At 38.8% G+C, this 19,475-nt stretch overlaps 1 protein-coding gene across 2 annotated transcripts in view; it reads left to right on the top strand.

Moving 5' to 3' along the window:
• Positions 1-400: 400 nt before the first annotated feature.
• The window catches only part of B3GALNT2 (beta-1,3-N-acetylgalactosaminyltransferase 2), a 64,703-nt gene continuing 45,628 nt past the window's right edge, over positions 401-19,475 (top strand). The window contains exons 1-2 of one of the 2 annotated variants that reach the window (XM_037821539.1): positions 401-760; positions 15,986-16,133. In XM_037821539.1, the coding sequence (XP_037677467.1) occupies positions 649-760; positions 15,986-16,133 (260 nt within the window). In that variant the 5' untranslated portion in view covers positions 401-648. Of the gene's footprint in view, positions 761-15,985; positions 16,134-19,475 lie in introns of those variants that run through there. The other variant, XM_037821545.1, reaches the window with a different exon arrangement.

The raw sequence follows: 19,475 nt of genomic DNA, 5'->3' as shown, positions 1-19,475 counted from the left end.
TAAAAGAGTCACTTGGATCGCTTTATATCTGAAACAACCCGAAACCTTCTCATCAGCTGTATTTCCCTTACCGGCGGAGAGCGGCCTCCAAGTGCAGAGTCGCCGGCACTACCTCTCTTCGGCCGTCGGGTGGCAGTCGTTGACAAGAAGGGATGCGCATGCTCTGTATGGGACCTCGCTTCTCGCCTCCGTGACTGCCGAGTGAGGAAAGCGAGTGGCGTGGGATTGTAGGAAATGTGGTTTCCGAGCTTCCGGATCACTGGCGTGCCCCAGGCCTAGGCCCAGAGCGGGACTTCAGCTCCCGGCCTACGGGCCAGCGCGGCAGCGAACGCGAGAGAAAAGGGCGGGGCGAGTGGGAGGAGGTGGGCGGGACCGATGGGAAGGCCGAGCGGAAGGGGCGGGACCTCGCCCAGCTGAGCCGCTACCGCCCGCGGTGAGAAACCTGAAGCGCCGGGCTGGGAGCCCGCGGACCCTTCATCGCACCGTCTGCGAAGCGGGCGTCGCCAAGGTGATAGCGCGGACTTAGGCCGCCACCCCTCAGTCTTCAGGCGTCCTCCTTCTCACTTCCAAGACCCCTCCCTCTCCGTCGGGACGCGGGAGAGCCCGGCGCACGGTGGGAGAGCGAGGTGGAGCCGGCGCTGGCGGCCAATGCGAAACTGGCTGGTGCTTCTGTGCCCGTGTGTGCTCGGGGCCGCGCTGCACCTCTGGCTGCGGCTGCGCTCCCCGCCGCCCGCCCGCGTCTCCGGGGCCGGCCCGGCAGGTGAGGTCCTGGGCCGGGCGCGGGGGAGGGAGGCCCCGGGTCCGAGCGGCGCTGCGAGCAGGACCCTTGCGCCCTCCGGCCGTCTCTGTCGTTGCTTCCTGCCGCGGAACTCCACCGGGAATCATCGGAGGAGGAGAAGGGGTAAAATCCCACGGTCCTCAGGTGAAGCAAATCATTCTTTTCATCTGTGGAGCCTGAAAATCGGGCAAACGTGAGGGAGCTCTTTTCGTCTCCCCCGTGTTTCTCACCACCCGGCTTCCCTTTAGGTCCATAAAACCATTGCTTGCAGCTGCAAGTCCTTCGCCTGGCCCCCAGGCCTGGTGGGAGTTGTCCGACTCCCTGCCCGCCTGCTCAGGGAGGAAAACCTCGTGTGCCCTTCAGCCGGGAGCGACTGTTTGTAAATCGTCTCGCGCCCTGGCTTTGGCTGTTAGGTGTTCTCTTCCTTCCCAAGTTGTTGGTCTTAATTTGATCAAGACTTTTGAGATCTTAGTACCACGGTTGTGTGTTTTGAAGGGTGGCTGGGTTTTGCTGTTAAGGAATAACTCGGCTCTAAAGAACATTGTATTTTGCATGATGTAAATCTGTTCAACAAATCTAGACACGTAGTAGGGCATGGCTGCGAGTGGAGTTGTTCATGCGGAGTTTGGTTTGCCTAGCCTGCTAATGAGGTATACGTGAAAATACCAAGTTCTGTAACGATATCTGTTTTAAAACTTATTCTCTCAGGGGAATGAAATCTGTGTTCTTTTTCGCTTCACAGCCTAATGAAAGCTCTTTTTTTTTTTTTTAAACAGGCTCCACCATCCTGTTCCCCATACCGTATCTTTCTTCTGTTTTAAAGGACATATAAAGAAATCTGAACGGCTATTTTAAATATGAAGTAATAGAGTAGTCTTTTTGTGTTGTTTTAACTACATAGGGTAAAAAAAATTTTTACCACCTCTCCCCAAAACAACTGTTTTCTTATCCAAAAGCTTTAAAAACTGCAAACTGAGTATTTGCAGTTCAGCAGATGGCTCTGTGCCTTAACTTGTAAGTAGAAAGAATTCAGTAATCTTCAAAACAATCTCATTGTTATGGTTTGAGTTATGTATTTTGGTAACAGAGCTCTTAAAGTCTTTTCTTTTTAGACAAATCATATCTCTTTGAAAAGTTTATTTGTGTGACCTCAGTAGAAAGAAACACTTTAAATGAGTTAATAAAAGTACAGTTTTACAGTGCAATTAACCTGTTAAGAGGTTGGGGTTTTTTTGTTTTGTTTTTTAGTTTTTTGTGAACTGAGCTGAGAAAAGAGTGCCATATATTGTAATGCTGTGTAACATCTGTTGGGTTTGTGTTTTATAGGCTTCTTTTTTATAGGATGCATGTACTCAACTGGAAATTATTTGCATGGCATCCTTAGGATATTTATAACCTTAACATTCTTTTGGAGTTCAGTAAAACAAAATTAAAACCCTGCCCTCAAGCTTAAAATTTAGTAGACCTAATTTCTTAGTTTAGGATAAGTTTTTCCCATACCAGTTGTGTTTAGATGATGCCCTTATCTGCCATCCAGTTAGCTCAGGCTAGATTAAAGAGACTAAGAAGTAGGCAGTGAAAAGGAATAGGGTAACAGGTTAGGAGGTCATACTAGAAATGTAATTTAACTTTGATTTTGGGTGGATATTGTGCATCTGGCCAGAAAATAAACTAGGATATTTTAATCTAAGTTTAAAATTGCAGACTGCTAACTTTTCATTTTCTTTTTTGGTACTTTCAGAACTGAAAACAGTAGAAGCATCTTGATTGCTAAATTTTCCCCCAGCTCCTCTTGCCATTATGCTGTTACCATGTTTAAACTAAAACGTGGGCATTTTTACATTTTAACCCTTACTTTTTAAGCTTAAAATGGGAGAGAAAACTCAAGATTGAGTTAACTTTTCTTCCCTTGAATCAACATATTACTACTTGTTCTTGTTCTCTTTTCTGGTTTGTTCTTCTTCAGTCTCATTAAGTTATAGCGCTATTTGAAAGGAAGATTTACCTTCCCTGAATATCAAAAAAGGCCTTCTGGCTTGTAGTTGATTCAGCAAGTATTTGGGAGCATACTCTGTGCCAACTCCTGTAGTAGGTTTGGGATTACAACAGGACCCAAGATAAAGTTCCTGCCCTCACGCAGTTTACAGTTTAGAAGGGAAGACAGAATGTAAGGAAATACATAATACCTGTTATAGGGGGGTATTGATAAGTGCAGTGAAGAAAAAGCAGTTTAAGCCTAGAAAGAATGATGGGCTGCGGGTTTAAACAGAGAACTCAGGGAAGGCCTCTGGCAAGTTGACAGTTGAACTGAGACCTAAATGAAGTGAGTGAGCCATGTTGATGTTTGGAGTGACTCTTTTCTTATGTAGCAGCTTGCCTTAAACAACTGGAATGCAAATGCAACTGGTGAAGGGGAAGCAAATCTCTTCGCTCCTGGGGGATATAGAAGGGCAAATGGAGTAGATAACCATTGAACTAAGGAATATAGATGTAGAGTGTCTTGATTATAACATTGATTTTGGGTAATGCCTTAGCCAGACTTATTTAATAGTTAATTTAGAAACATGGTGTGACAAAAGAAGGCTTCTCCTAGAATATTTGGAAAGAGGGAAACCAAGAGAGGAAAGGAACAAATGCTTAGAGGAGCAGGTGTTGTGCTAGATACATAGTCCCTGCCCTCAAGGTACTCCCAATCTGGCCATTGGAAACAGACATGGAGCAAGTAGAAGGCCAAGACAAATTTAGCTTGCTTTGAAATTCTTCCAGAATTCTCCTTATGTGCTAATTTTAACTGTTTCAGTGTCCTCATTTATCAAATGATGATTTTATAGGGTTATCGTGAAGGTGCAGTTAAGAAAATACCTAGAACAGTGCCTGATTCATAGTAAGCACTCCAAGAATATTAGACAGTAGCAGCAGTATGGTGGCAGCTGATGCCTATGCCAGTGTGGTGTGGGAATGTCTGTGTTACAGAGAGTAAAAGGGGAGCTGGACAATTGAGTTGTTACTTCTTTTAGGTCTTTGAAATTGGCATAGACTCACTGGGGTAGTATGTATGATTGTCCCTGTCAGTAGATCTGTTGATAGATTTGTATGATTTCCTCATTTTAAAGATTTCTCCCTTTGTGTGACTGATGTCATATGAGGGCATGCACCTGAGTGGAAATTTTGGTCTGATTTTTAAGAATCCTTGAACTTAATTTGAATAATTGGTTTTGAATTCGACCTCCCTCAGTTATTCAATAAATGTTTGGAGTGTCTACTTTCGGTGCAGAGCCTAGCAGGTTGCTTGACTCTCAGGATACGTTACATATTAGAAAAGAGAAGTGGTCATGGTCATTACCTTTGGGAGATTGCTTGGGGTTGTTAATTAACCCTGACACAATGATGATTTTGTGTACTGCTGTATCTCTGCCATCTACAACAGTGAACATAGTAGATGCTTAGTAATTTGAGTGAATAAATCAAGAAAATAGAACTGGAAAATTATGAATGAAAGATACGAATCTGCTTACATGCCATGATGACCTTATGATTTTTCTTATAAAAGTAACGCTAGACTCTTTGAATGCATGTAATAATATACGTTTGGGGAAATTATTCAGTATTTTTTAAAAATTTAATGACATATAAAAACTTTTTTAAAAGTACATGTAAATGTGCAGCTTGCTGAGTATCCACAAACTGAACACTCAACTAATCACCCAATTAAAAAAAAAAAAAAAAGAAAACTACCAACACCCAAGAAGCTTCGTTCATGCTCCCTTCTGTCAGTGCCAAGGGTGGTAACTACTGTCCTGATCTCTAACAGTAGAGAATTGCCTGCTTTTGTATTTTATGTAAATGGAACCATGCAGTATATACATAGTTCCCATAACCTGCTTTTCTTAATATGATGTAGAATATTTAATTACATATTTTCAATGTAATTTTAATGCTGTTTATGTAGTAGTCTATCATATGAATTTGCTATAATTTAATCCCTTAATTCAAGCACTTAGGTGGTTTGCAGTTTTTCACTATTAATAAATGACACTGTGCTGAATAGAGATTTTGGAGTGTATCATTGATTCATTTCTTTAGAATAAGGTCTTAGATGTGGAATTGCCAGATAAATGTTATACCATTCTGAGGTATTTGGTGTATTTGCCAAATTGACTTGCAGAAAAGACTACACTAAATTACAATCACACCAGCAGTGTTTGAGAGTGGTCATTTTCTTGAAATACCCACCAACTCTGGGTGTTATTTGAGAAAGTATTTGTAAGTTTAATAAGAGAAAAATTATATCTCTAATTTGAACTTGATTCCTTGTGGAGTTGAATGTTTTTTTCTGTAGGTTTATTAGCCATATGCCTTTTGTTTTCTTGTGAATTTATGTTCTTTTGTCTCATATTTACTTCTTAGTTTTTCTTTTTCTTTCTCTTTTTTCCCTTTTTTTCTGTTTTCAGACACTAGTGTGAAACTAGGTGCCCTGTGCTTGCGGTATATAGCAGAGGGTGATAAGAGTATGGAGCTAAGAGTGGGTAAGGAGAGCTAGGAGCTTGAGAAACATTCTTACACAGGTATTTATTGAGCATCCACTTTGGATTTTATTCTTTGTAACATGGTACCCAGGAGTCTGTTGGACTGGTTCACATTGATGGTATGTGGTATGATGGTATGTGGAATAACAAAAGAATTTTTTCTGAAGTGTGATTCTAACAACTTCAATGCATCTGGAAATAAAAGAAGTTTTCTAAAAGGCCAAAACCTGCCATGTACTTTTCTGCGAAAAAAAATGAAATGTATGTAAAGTAAAGCAGTTGAACAGAAGCAGCTTAAAAATGGATTAGAAGCGGTAGAGGCGGGGCAAGATGGCAGACTGGTGAGCTGTATGTTTTAGTTACTCCTCCAGGAAAGTAGGTAGAAAGCCAGGAACTGCGTGGACTGGACACCACAGAGCAATCTGTCTTTGGGCATACTTCATACAACACTCATGAAAATGTCGAACTGCTGAGATAAGCGAAATCTGTAAGTTTTTATGGCCAGGGGACCCGCGCCCCTCCCTGCCAGGCTCAGTCCCGTGGGAGGAGGGGCTGTCAGCTCCGGGAAGGAGAAGGGAGAACTGCAGTGGCAGCCCTTATCGGAAACTCATTCTACTGATCCAAACTCCAACCATAGATAGACTGAGACCAGACACCAGAGAATCTGAGAGCAGCCAGCCCAGCAGAGAGGAGACAGGCATAGAAAAAAAAAAACAACACGAAAAACTCCAAAATAAAAGCAGAGGATTTTTGGAGTTCTGGTGAACACAGAAAGGGGAACGGCGGAGCTCAGGCCTTGAGGCGCATATGCAAATCCCGAAGAAAAGCTGATCTCTCTGCCCTGTGGACCTTTCCTTAATGGCCCTGGTTGCTTTGTCTATTAGCATTTCAATAACCCATTAGATCTCTGAGGAGGGCCCTTTTTTTTTTTTTTTTTTTTTTAATCCTTTTTTCTTTTTCTAAAACAATTACTCTAAGAAGCCCAATACAGAAAGCTTCAAAGACTTTCAATTTGGGCATGTCAAGTCAAGAGCAGAACTAAGAGAGCTCTGAGACAAAAGGAAATAATCCAGTGGCTGAGAAAATTCACTAAACACCACAACTTCCCAAGAAAAGGGGGGTGTCCGCTCACAGCCACCATCCTGGTGGACAGGAAACACTCCTGCCCATCGCCAGCCCCATAGCCCAGAGCTGCCCCAGACAACCCAGTGTGACGGAAGTGCTTCAGATAACAGGCACACACCACAAAACTGGCCGTGGACATTAGCCTTCCCTGCAACCTCAGCTGATTGTCCCAGAGTTGGGAAGGTGGAGCAGTGTGAATTAACAAAGCCCCACTCAGCCATCATTTGAGCAGACTGGGAGCCTCCCTACACAGCCCAGCAGCCCAGAACTGCCCTGGGGGGACGGCACTCACCTGTGACATAGCACAGTCATCCCTCAACAGAGGACCCGGGGTGCACAGCCTGGAAGAGGGGCCCACTTGCAAGTCTCAGGAGCCATACGCCAATACCAAGGACTTGTGGGTCAGTGGCAGAGACAAACTGCGGCAGGACTGAACTGAAGGATTAGACTATTGCAGCAGCTTTAAAACTCTAGGATCACCAGGGAGATTTGATTGTTAGGGCCACCCCCGCTCCCCGACTGCCCAGAAACACGCCCCACATACAGGGCAGGCAACACCAACTACACACGCAAGCTTGATACACCAATTGGGCCCCACAAGACTCACTCCCCCACTCACCAAAAAGGCTAAGCAGGGGAGAACTGGCTTGTGGAGAACAGGTGGCTCGTGGACGCCACCTGCTGGTTAGTTAGAGAAAGTGTACTCCACGAAGCTGTAGATCTGATAAATTAGAGATAAGGACTTCAATAGGTCTACAAACCCTAAAAGAACCCTATCAAGTTCAGCAAATGCCACGAGGCCAAAAACAACAGAAAATTATAAAGCATATGAAAAAAACAGACGATATGGATAACCCAAGCCCAAGCACCCAAATCAAAAGACCAGAAGAGACACAGCACCTAGAGCAGCTACTCAAAGAACTAAAGATGAACAATGAGACCATACTACGGGATATAAAGGAAATCAAGAAGACTCTAGAAGAGCATAAAGAAGACATTGCAAGACTAAATAAAAAAATGGATGATCTTATGGAAATTAAAGAAACTGTTGACCAAATTAAAAAGACTCTGGACACTCATAGTACAAGACTAGAGGAAGTTGAACAACGAATCAGTGACCTGGAAGATGACAGAATGGAAAATGAAAGCATAAAAGAAAGAATGGGGAAAAAAATTGAAAAAATCGAAATGGACCTCAGGGATATGATAGATAATATGAAATGTCCAAATGTCCCAGAAGGGGAAGAAAAGGGTAAAGGTCTAGGAAGAGTATTCAAAGAAATTGTTGGGGAAAACTTCCCAAATCTTCTAAACAACATAAATACACAAATCATAAATGCTCAGCGAACCCCAAATAGAATAAATCCAAATAAACCCACTCCGAGACATATACTGATCACACTGTCAAACACAGAAGAGAAGGAGCAAGTTCTGAAAGCAGCAAGAGAAAAGCAATTCACCACATACAAAGGAAACAGCATAAGACTAAGTAGTGACTACTCAGCAGCCACCATGGAGGCGAGAAGGCAGTGGCACCATATATTTAAAATTCTGAGTGAGAAAAATTTCCAGCCAAGAATACTTTATCCAGCAAAGCTCTCCTTCAAATTTGAGGGAGAGCTTAAATTTTTCACAGACAAACAAATGCTGAGAGAATTTGCTAACAAGAGACCTGCCCTACTGGAGATACTAAAGGGAGCCCTACAGACAGAGAAACAAAGACAGGACAGAGAGACTTGGAGAAAGGTTCAGTACTAAAGAGATTCGGTATGGGCACAATAAAGGATATTAATAGAGAGAGGGAAAAATATGGCAAACATAAACCAAAGGATAAGATGGCCGATTCAAGAAATGCCTTCACGGTTTTAACGTTGAATGTAAATGGATTTAACTCCCCAATTAAAACATGTAGATTCGCAGAATGGATCAAAAAAAAATGAACCATCAATATGTTGCATACAAGAGACTCAGACACAGGGACACAAAGAAACTGAAAGTGAAAGGATGGAAAAAAATATTTCATGCAAGCTACAGCCAAAAGAAAGCAGGTGTAGCAATATTAATCTCAGATAAAATAGACTTCAAATGCAGGGATGTTTTGAGAGACAAAGAAGGCCACTACATACTAATAAAAGGGGCAATTCAGGAAGAAGAAATAACAATCGTAAATGTCTATGCACCCAATCAAGGTGCCAAAAAATACATGAGAGAAACACTGGCAAAACTAAAGGAAGCAATTGATGTTTCCACAATAATTGTGGGAGACTTCAACACATCACTCTCTCCTATAGATAGATCGACCAGACAGAAGACCAATAAGGAAACTGAAAACCTAAACAATCTGATAAATGAATTAGATTTAACAGACATATACAGGACATTACATCCCAAATCACCAGGATACACATACTTTTCTAGTGCTCACGGAACTTTCTCCAGAATAGATCATATGCTGGGACATAAAACAAGCCTCAATAAATTTAAAAAGACTGAAATTATTCAAAGCACATTCTCTGACCACAATGGAATACAATTAGAAGTCAATAACCATCAGAGACTTAGAAAATTCACAAATACCTGGAGGTTAAACAACACACTCCTAAACAATCAGTGGGTTAAAGAAGAAATAGCAAGAGAAATTGCTAAATATATAGAGACGAACGAAAATGAGAACACAACATACCAAAACCTATGGGATGCAGCAAAAGCAGTGCTAAGGGGGAAATTTATAGCACTAAACGCATATATTAAAAAGGAAGAAAGAGCCAAAATCAAAGAACTAATGGATCAACTGAAGAAGCTAGAAAATGAACAGCAAACCAATCCTAAACCAAGTAGAAGAAAAGAAATAACAAGGATTAAAGCAGAAATAAATGACATAGAGAACAAAAAAACAATAGAGAGGATAAATATCACCAGAAGTTGGTTCTTTGAGAAGATCAACAAGATTGACAAGCCCCTAGCTAGACTGACAAAATCAAAAAGAGAGAAGACCCATATAAACAAAATAATGAATGAAAAAGGTGACATAACTGCAGATCCTGAAGAAATTAAAAAAATTATAAGAGGATACTATGAACAACTGTATGGCAACAAACTGGATAATGTAGAGGAAATGGACAATTTCCTGGAAACATATGAACAACCTAGACTGACCAGAGAAGAAATAGAAGACCTCAACCAACCCATCACAAGCAAAGAGATCCAATCAGTCATCAAAAATCTTCCCACAAATAAATGCCCAGGGCCAGATGGCTTCACAGGGGAGTTCTACCAAACTTTCCAGAAAGAACTGACACCAATCTTACTCAAACTCTTTCAAAACATTGAAGAAAATGGAACACTACCTAACTCATTTTATGAAGCTAACATCAATCTAATACCAAAACCAGGCAAAGATGCTACAAAAAAGGAAAACTACCGGCCAATCTCCCTAATGAATATAGATGCAAAAATCCTCAACAAAATACTTGCAAATCGAATCCAAAGACACATTAAAAAAATCATACACCATGACCAAGTGGGGTTCATTCCAGGCATGCAAGGATGGTTCAACATAAGAAAAACAATCAATGTATTACAACACATTAAAAACTCGAAAGGGAAAAATCAAATGATCATCTCAATAGATGCTGAAAAAGCATTTGACAAAATCCAACATCCGTTTTTGATAAAAACACTTCAAAAGGTAGGAATTGAAGGAAACTTCCTCAACATGATAAAGAGCATATATGAAAAACCCACAGCCAGCGTAGTACTCAATGGTGAGAGACTGAAAGCCTTCCCTCTAAGATCAGGAACAAGACAAGGATGCCCGCTGTCACCACTGTTATTCAACATTGTGCTGGAAGTGCTAGCCAGGGCAATCCGGCAAGACAAAGAAATAAAAGGCATCCAAATTGGAAAAGAAGAAGTAAAACTGTCATTGTTTGCAGATGATATGATCTTATATCTAGAAAACCCTGAGAAATCAACGATACACCTACTAGAGCTAATAAACAAATTTAGCAAAGTAGCGGGATACAAGATTAATGCACATAAGTCAGTAATGTTTCTATATGCTAGAAATGAACAAACTGAAGAGACACTCAAGAAAAAGATACCATTTTCAATAGCAACTAAAAAAATCAATTACCTAGGAATAAACTTAACCAAAGATGTAAAAGACCTATACAAAGAAAACTACATAACTCTACTAAAAGAAATAGAAGGGGACCTTAAAAGATGGAAAAATATTCCATGTTCATGGATAGGAAGGCTAAATGTCATTAAGATGTCAGTTCTACCCAAACTCATCTACAGATTCAATGCAATCCCAATCAAAATTCCAACAACCTACTTTGCAGACTTGGAAAAGCTAGTTATCAAATTTATTTGGAAAGGGAAGATGCCTCGAATTGCTAAAGACACTCTAAAAAAGAAAAACGAAGTGGGAGGACTTACACTCCCTGACTTTGAAGCTTATTATAAAGTCACAGTTGCCAAAACAGCATGGTACTGGCACAAAGATAGACATATAGATCAATGGAATCGAATTGAGAATTCAGAGATAGACCCTCAGATCTATGGCCGACTGATCTTTGATAAGGCCCCCAAAGTCACTGAACTGAGCCATAATGGTCTTTTCAACAAATGGGGCTGGGAGAGTTGGATATCCATATCCAAAAGAATGAAAGAGGACCCCTACCTCACCCCCTACACAAAAATTAACTCAAAATGGACCAAAGATCTCAATATAAAAGAAAGTACCATAAAACTCCTAGAAGATAATGTAGGAAAACATCTTCAAGACCTTGTATTAGGCGGCCACTTCCTAGACTTTACACCCAAAGCACAAGCAACAAAAGAGAAAATAGATAAATGGGAACTCCTCAAGCTTAGAAGTTTCTGCACCTCAAAGGAATTTCTCAAAAAGGTAAAGAGGCAGCCAACTCAATGGGAAAAAATTTTTGGAAACCATGTATCTGACAAAAGACTGATATCTTGCATATACAAAGAAATCCTACAACTCAATGACAGTAGTACAGACAGCCCAATTATAAAATGGGCAAAAGATATGAAAAGACAGTTCTCTGAAGAGGAAATACAAATGGCCAAGAAACACATGAAAAAATGTTCAGCTTCACTAGCTATTAGAGAGATACAAATTAAGACCACAATGAGATACCATCTCACACCGGTTAGAATGGCTGCCATTAAACAAACAGGAAACTACAAATGCTGGAGGGGATGTGGAGAAATTGGAACTCTTATTCAGTGTTGGTGGGACTGTATAATGGTTCAGCCACTCTGGAAGTCAGTCTGGCAGTTCCTTAGAAAACTAGATATAGAGTTACCATTCGATCCAGCGATCGCACTTCTCGGTATATACCCGGAAGATCGGAAAGCAGTGACACGAACAGATATCTGCACGCCAATGTTCATAGCAGCATTATTCACAATTGCCAAGAGATGGAAACAACCCAAATGTCCTTCAACAGATGAGTGGATAAATAAAATGTGGTATATACACACGATGGAATACTACGCGGCAGTAAGAAGGAACGATCTCGTGAAACATATGACAACATGGATGAACCTTGAAGACATAATGCTGAGCGAAATAAGCCAGGCACAAAAAGAGAAATATTATATGCTACCACTAATGTGAACTTTGAAAAATGTAAAACAAATGGTTTATAATGTAGAATGTAGGGGAACTAGCAGTAGAGAGCAATTAAGGAAGGGGGAACAATAATCCAAGAAGAACAGATAAGCTATTTAACGTTCTGGGGATGCCCAGAAATGACTATGGTCTGTTAAATTCTGATGGATATAGTAGGAACAAGTTCACAGAAATGTTCCTATATTATGTAACTTTCTTGGGGTAAAGTAGGAACATGTTGGAAGTTAAGCAGTTATCTTAGGTTAGTTGTCTTTTTCTTACTCCCTTGTTATGATCTCTTTGAAATGTTCTTTTATTGTATGTTTGTTTTCTTTTTAACTTTTTTTTTCATACAGTCGATTTAAAAAAGAAGGGAAAGTTAAAAAAAAAAAAGAAAGAAAGAAAAACAAGGAAAAAAAAAAAAAGATGTAGTGCCCCCTTGAGGAGCCTGTGGAGAGTGCAGGGGTATTCGCCTAACCCACCTCCATGGTTGCTAACATGACCACAGACATAGGGGACTGGTGGTTTGATGGGTTGAGCCCTCTACCATAAGTTTTACCCTTGGGAAGACGGTTGCTGCAAAGGAGAGGCTAGGCCTCCCTATATTTGTGCCTAAGAGTCTCCTCCTGAATGCCTCTTTGTTGCTCAGATGTGGCCCTCTCTCTCTGGCTAAGCCAACTTGAAAGGTGAAATCACTGCCCTCCCCCCTACGTGGGATCAGACACCCATGGGAGTGAATCTCCCTGGCAACGTGGAATATGACTCCCGGGGAGGAAGGTAGACCCGGCATTGTGGGACGGAGAACATCTTCTTGACCAAAAGGGGGATGTGAAAGGAAATGAAATAAGCTTCAGTGGCAGAGAGATTCCAAAACGAGCCGAGAGGTCACTCTGGAGGGCACTCTTATGCACACTTTAGACAACCCTTTTTAGGTTCTAAAGAATTGGGGTAGCTGGTGGTGGATACCTGAAACTATCAAACTACAACCCAGAACCCATGAATCTCGAAGACAGTTGTATAAAAATGTAGCTTATAAGGGGTGACAATGGGATTGGGAAAGCCATAAAGACCACACTCCACTTTGTCTAGTTTATGGATGGATGAGTAGAAAAATAGGGGAAGGAAACAAACAGACAAAGGTATCCAGTGTTCTTTTTTACTTCAATTGCTCTTTTTCACTCTAATTATTATTCTTGTTATTTTTGTGTGTGTGCTAATGAAGGTGTCAGGGATTGATTTAGGTGATGAATGTACAACTATGTAATGGTACTGTAAACAATCGAAAGTACGATTTGTTTTGTATGACTGCGTGGTATGTGAATATATCTCAATAAAATGATGATTAAAAAAATAAATGTAAATTTAAAATTAAAAAAAAAATGGATTAGAAGCAGGGAGGATTGCAGGGGCAGGGGGAGGTAGAATAAGAACAAGAGTTTACAGCCATAATCCATGAGACTTTCACTTATCACATGATTATTGTTGTGTTCATTTATTTATTTCTAGAAAATCTTGTTTGGCTGTAATATGGAAAAGTCAGGGAGAAACCAGTTGTACTCTTGTAATGATCCAGGCAAAAGACAAAATCTAAACTGAAGTAGCTAGAATTAATTTGAGGAATTTTCCATGATGATTTTTGATTCATCAAGAAGAGGTTAAATTATGTTCCATGAAATCGGTTTCTAAAAGATTTACTTTGATTATCCATCTAAAATAAGGTAATAAATGTTTGGCATTTATAGGAAGTTTTAGTTATTTTGAAAATTCACTTTTGGGCAGCCGCCTTGCTTTCTGATATCGGATAAGGGAAACGTTTAGGTTTAATTTTTTGAGAAGACATTTGAATGGAGTATCCAATGACGTTTTTTGTGTAAGTTTTCTCTGATGAGGACACTGAGGCAGCAAAGGATTTAAATAACTTTTTATTGAGATAATGCAGCATATTGACCATGGAATCAGTGTCAGAACTGTTTTTGTTTTGCAACATTTGCTTCCCAATAGAATGTTTTTGCTATTACTATCTCTGTGGAAAATGTAGGGGGAGGGATTGGACACATCATTGTCAATTTTATATTAAGCATTTAAATTTTCCCCAAATTCAGACTCATTTAGGGTTAGTTCTCCAATGGTAGGTACAACGTTCATTGTATAGTTACATATCTCAGAAAAATTGTTCCTGGACCATAAATTAAAAAAAAAAAAAAAAGTGCTAACCAGCATTTTCAGTGTTTCACTTATTACTAATTCACTTCAACTTGTGTTATAGATAAAAAAGATCAGGACTTAGACTCAGATGAGCTACATTAAGCTGTATAGCTGCAGTGATGAAGAATGGAGTTAGTTAGATTGCCTGGGATTAAATTTTAGCCCAGCCATTTATAAACTGATTTAGGGCAAATTACCAAATTTTCTATACCTGTCTCCTCATTTGTTAAATAAGAAGCCTAACAGTACCTACCTATTACAGTGGTAAGCATTAAATGATACTCTATGTACAAAACATTAGATAATACATATGTGTAGTGCTTAGCACATAGTAAGTGTTCAGTAAGTGTTGCCTATTAAGCAAGCTTAATCCATGAAATTTTGGATTTACTTTAAAGATAGATTCTATCTTTATAAAAGAATTTGTTTTGGTGCAGGATTCATGGGAGAGTGAAATAACAAATATCTAATCCATTAGAGTCCATTAGAATTTAAGTACCTTTGTAGCAATATATTGTGGAAAATAAGTTATTTATACAAAAATTCTTGTTTTCCTATAATTGTAATGTAATATGCTTAAAATTATCCTATTAAAAAAAATGTTCCCAGATTTTCTTTTTATTATTTTAATTGGTCCTTTGAAAAAAAATGACATATTTTTATAGTTTTAGACCGAGTAGCTGGATTCTGTGGCATATGAAAACATTGCATTTAATGTAGTAAGGATCCCTGGCCTTCAATAATTTATTTTGGGAAACATTTTGAATCAGTTCCCACCATTGGAGAAAATGATGAAATGAATCCCTCCTCAGAGTTATATATAAGCATGTTGCTCTCAAGCTTTAAAACTGGTGATGAAGAAACAGGACAAAATATCCTTACCTTCTGCATTGTTTCTAAGGACAATTTTTAAATATTAAAATGTAGTCCTGCCCATTAGACCTTATAACAGTAAAAAAATGAGCTATTCATATGACTTATTACTTAATTTTTTTGTTCACTAGAAATGCTGCTTCCTCTCCTCCAATCTTCAGAGTATTTAGTAGGTGATAAGAAGTTTTCTGGCTGTAGAATTTATTGGCATAAATAAGGGTTCTATATTTTCCAGTATGAAAGTCCTTCAACTTCATCCCCCAAACTTACTAACATTAATATAAGACTTTACCTTAAAAAGCACATTTTTGTTGTTTCTGTTAGTAGACATTTGAGAGTCTTCTATGTACCTGGTACCAAAGCAAGACTTTAATACACATTATCTCATTTAATTTTTATAAGAGTTCTGTAAGACATATTAGTTAAGGAAACTGAGGCCATAAAAGTTAAATAGCTTCTATAGCCAGGATTCTAACTCTCTGACTCTGTCTGCTATTTCATTGTTTGTGCCACATCGCCTTTCCAAACTGATTGTTATCACAAACATCTTTTTTTGTTTTGAAGAATTTACATACTCACGTGAGCATGAATACATCATATACATGGAAGGTGAAAAGACTCTGCACCAAAATATTGATTGATAGTGGTTGTCTCTGGATGATGGGTTTATGGATGATTTTTAAATTGTTATTTGTTTCCAATAAATAAGCGTGTTTTATTTGTTTCCAAAAAACAAGCGTGTATTATTTTGTAATAAACATTTTTTATGCTACAAATTGAACTTACAGTGATCAAGACATAACTTATTTCTAATTTATTTTTGCTTATTACTAGATCAATTGGCCTTATTTCCTCAGTGGAAATCTCATCACTATGATGTGGTAGTTGGTGTGTTATCAGCTCGCAATAACCATGAACTTCGAAATGTGATAAGAAGCACCTGGTTAAAGCGTTTGATACAACATCCAGCATTAAATCAACGGTAGGTTTTCTGAGTTGACACAATGCCTGGTTTAATGAAATAGTTCTGAAAAACCTTACCTTGGATAGTTGAGATATTAATTCAAATGTGCAGCCTCTTCTTGGAAAAAATGGTTATTTCATTTTGCTTTTCTTTCATAAAGTTGGGTCCAAAAAGTAAATTTAACCAACATTTTAAGCAAAATAATAGTTAGAGGAGAGTATACTCACCGGCTAACATACCTAGCATTTAGATAGCTAGTTTTTTTATTTTTGCTTTGATTTAGAATAATAGTTCATAGAAGGTTCTATTCTAAAACAGTTCTCTGCTCAGACTTTTGTCTAAACAAACGTTTTACTAACTTCACTGACAGGTGCTTAATTTTTTTGGTTCTGTAATATTTTTTTAGTTATGTGAGCTGCAGTGTATGTAATATACTGTGTATTATTTTCCCTGGCCCTCCTCCCAGGGCTGAGCTTTGGCAGCATATCTCATGTTGATATTAGATGGCTCTGTTATCGGTTAGGACCTGAAGGCCTTAGCCTCTTGTCAGAGAGACCAATCTCTGAAGATTGTGTAGTGAGGGGCTAGTAGAAGAGACACATGGGAGGTTGGACTTTAGTTATGTGAAGACGCTTAGGTGATAAGCAGGAAAGGCCCTCTCTGGATTGAATTAAACTGGTACTTTTGGACGGAGTAGCTACACAAACAAATGCAGTTGTGAATTTCCTCTTGTCATCAGTAGTCACCGTGGAGTATAGATTTCCTATCTTATTCATAGCAGCTTTCATTCCTTTCAAGACAGGTTTCTTTAGTTCATGATCACAATGATAACTTATTACCCAACAAATGGGGAAAGGCCTTAGAGTCATCACACTATCAGAACACTCTCCAAACCTACACTTCCTATAGTATTTCCCATCTCAGAAAATGATGACACCTCTCTACTACTTAACTCAGACCAAACCCCTTGTTGTCATCCTGACACAACAGCCCACATCCAATCCATTAGCTTATCTTGGTGCTACCTTAAGATCATGTCCGGGATCTGACTTTTTCTCACCACCATTCTGATTTATCCTCTCACTTGGATTATTGCAAAAGCTGTATCTGAATTTCCTACTTTCACCTTTATTCCCTACATTTTATTTTCTGTAGTATAGTCAGAGGGATCCTTTTAAAAATTAGTCATATTATGTAAATTTTCTGCTCATACTCTTTCATTGACTTCCCATCTTAAAATCCCAAGTCTTTACTATGGTCTTTGACCTCTTCTACGTCTACTTCCCTTCACTGATTTGTTCTAAGTAAATTTAACCAACCTTGCTGAGCTTTAATATACTATACGTGCTCCTGCCTCAGGGCCTTTGCACTTATTCCCCCTGCCTGGACCACTGTTCCACTGGATATCCTCATAGCTCACTTCCTTCAGGCCTCTGCCTAGATTTTACCTTAACAGACAACCCCTTATCAAATACCACCCTACCCATACTTCATCTCTCTCTGTCTTCTCTTACTTGGCTTTCTTTTTCTTTATAACATTTATAATAATATTTAGTTACATATTTATAAATTGTCTTCTCCACAAGAATGTAAGATTCATGAGAATAGGGGCTTCACGTTTCTTCATTGACATATTCCCAGTACTTTGAAAAGAGCCTGCCACAGAGTAAGGGATTCAACAACTGATGACTAAATGACTCAGATCTAAATGTAATGAATAAAATTAACATTCAGGTGTTCACCAGTAATTTATTTGCCATCAGAGCATTCTTGCCTTAAATTTAGTAAGCCTGATGGTTTGCTTTTTGAAAATGGTGGGATATCTGTATAAAAATAGATATTAACCAAAAACATTTTCCTGGGGCAGAGTAAATTTGTTGATCTAGTCAGGGGTGACAGTATATTTAAGATGGCAAATATGCCAAAACTGGGCAATATCTGTAATAATTTAATTAGCAGATTTATTTATTTCTGTTTAAACTTTTATTCCAAATACTAGTTACTTATGAGAGGTATTCTGACTTCATTGGCCATTAGTAAATGAAGGTGTTTCTGTTTCTGTGGATATGGCTTACTTACAAATCTTGCGTTTCTCATGAAGCCTGATTCAATATAGATTTTTGAGGACCATACTTAATTATAAGCCTTTGTAATAAAACCACAATTTGTCAATTTAACAAATATATATTGTATTCTGTATACATGCAGTATACTGTGGTATGGTAGAATACAAAGATATATAAAATAAAGTCTGGGTTCTTAGGGGAGCTTGAAGTTTAGTAGAAAGAAACAGGTGTAATAGTACAATAAAATGTTATATGTGCTGTGATATAAGTAGAAATAAAATAACCTCGAGTATTTGGGAAACTCTCCAAACAGTTCTATGTGTGAATGTGACAGAGAGACTTGGAGAAGGAAGGGATAAGATTGTTAGAGGTAGGCAATAACCAGATCATGCCGAACAGTTGTGTTCAGGGTCAAGTGGAAGGGTGAGGCCTGTTTAGGTAAGGACTACTGAGGGGCTGAACTAAAGTGGTAACTTTATAAGAGAGTGAAATAATTGACTTTAGAAAAGGAGGAGCCTGGGATGACTGCTAGCTTTATGACTTGGAGAATAGTGGAAGCATCAATAAAGACAAAAAATACTAGATGGAGAAGAGCAGGTTTCATGGTAAAGAAGCTTGGTTGTGGGATTTCTGAGTTAGAGATGCCCGCAGACAGTGGTGTGCTGGTGAATGTTTAAATGTTTACCATCGGGCTCTCTGGAAGTAAAGTATGCTTATATGTACCTATATGGTTCTTATAAACTTTACTGATATAAAGGATATCTAGCACATGATTGACAAATAATAATAAAAAATACAACCCTTTATTGTAAATTCCATAGAGCCAGCCATTGCTCATAGAATGCTTTCATTGTTTGCCAGACTCTTGAATCTGCAGCCACTTATGATTGCAGTTGACAAAGGAGTGCGGTTCTGACATAAATATTTCCTTTATTTATAGCTAAGTAATAGCTAAAACTGAAGTGATAGCTAAAATATGTCAGACTCTATTATTAGTCAATGAAGTGAGTAAATTCTTTGCTAAATCAGATAATAGTGTTTGAACACTGAAGAAGTATAGCCTCAATTTTTGTGGTATTCAAATGTAATGGCTACAGACATCTCACATTTTTAAGTTTAATCTACATTATTAACATTTTCTCCAGCACTTTCATAAGTCTAGACCAAAAAAAAAAAAACAAATAAATAAATTAAGCCCTTATTTGTAATATTTACCAATTTCTGTGGTGTGAATATTCCCACAATGACCAATTTCAAGTAATCAGTGTGACTCCATTGAACACAGGGTTGGGGA

The sequence above is a fragment of the Choloepus didactylus genome, chromosome 2 (genome assembly GCF_015220235.1).
Source record: "Choloepus didactylus isolate mChoDid1 chromosome 2, mChoDid1.pri, whole genome shotgun sequence".
NCBI lineage: Eukaryota > Metazoa > Chordata > Mammalia > Pilosa > Megalonychidae > Choloepus > Choloepus didactylus.
The sequence above is the reverse complement of the archived record's forward strand: the minus strand, read 5'-3'. Positions and strand labels throughout refer to the sequence as shown.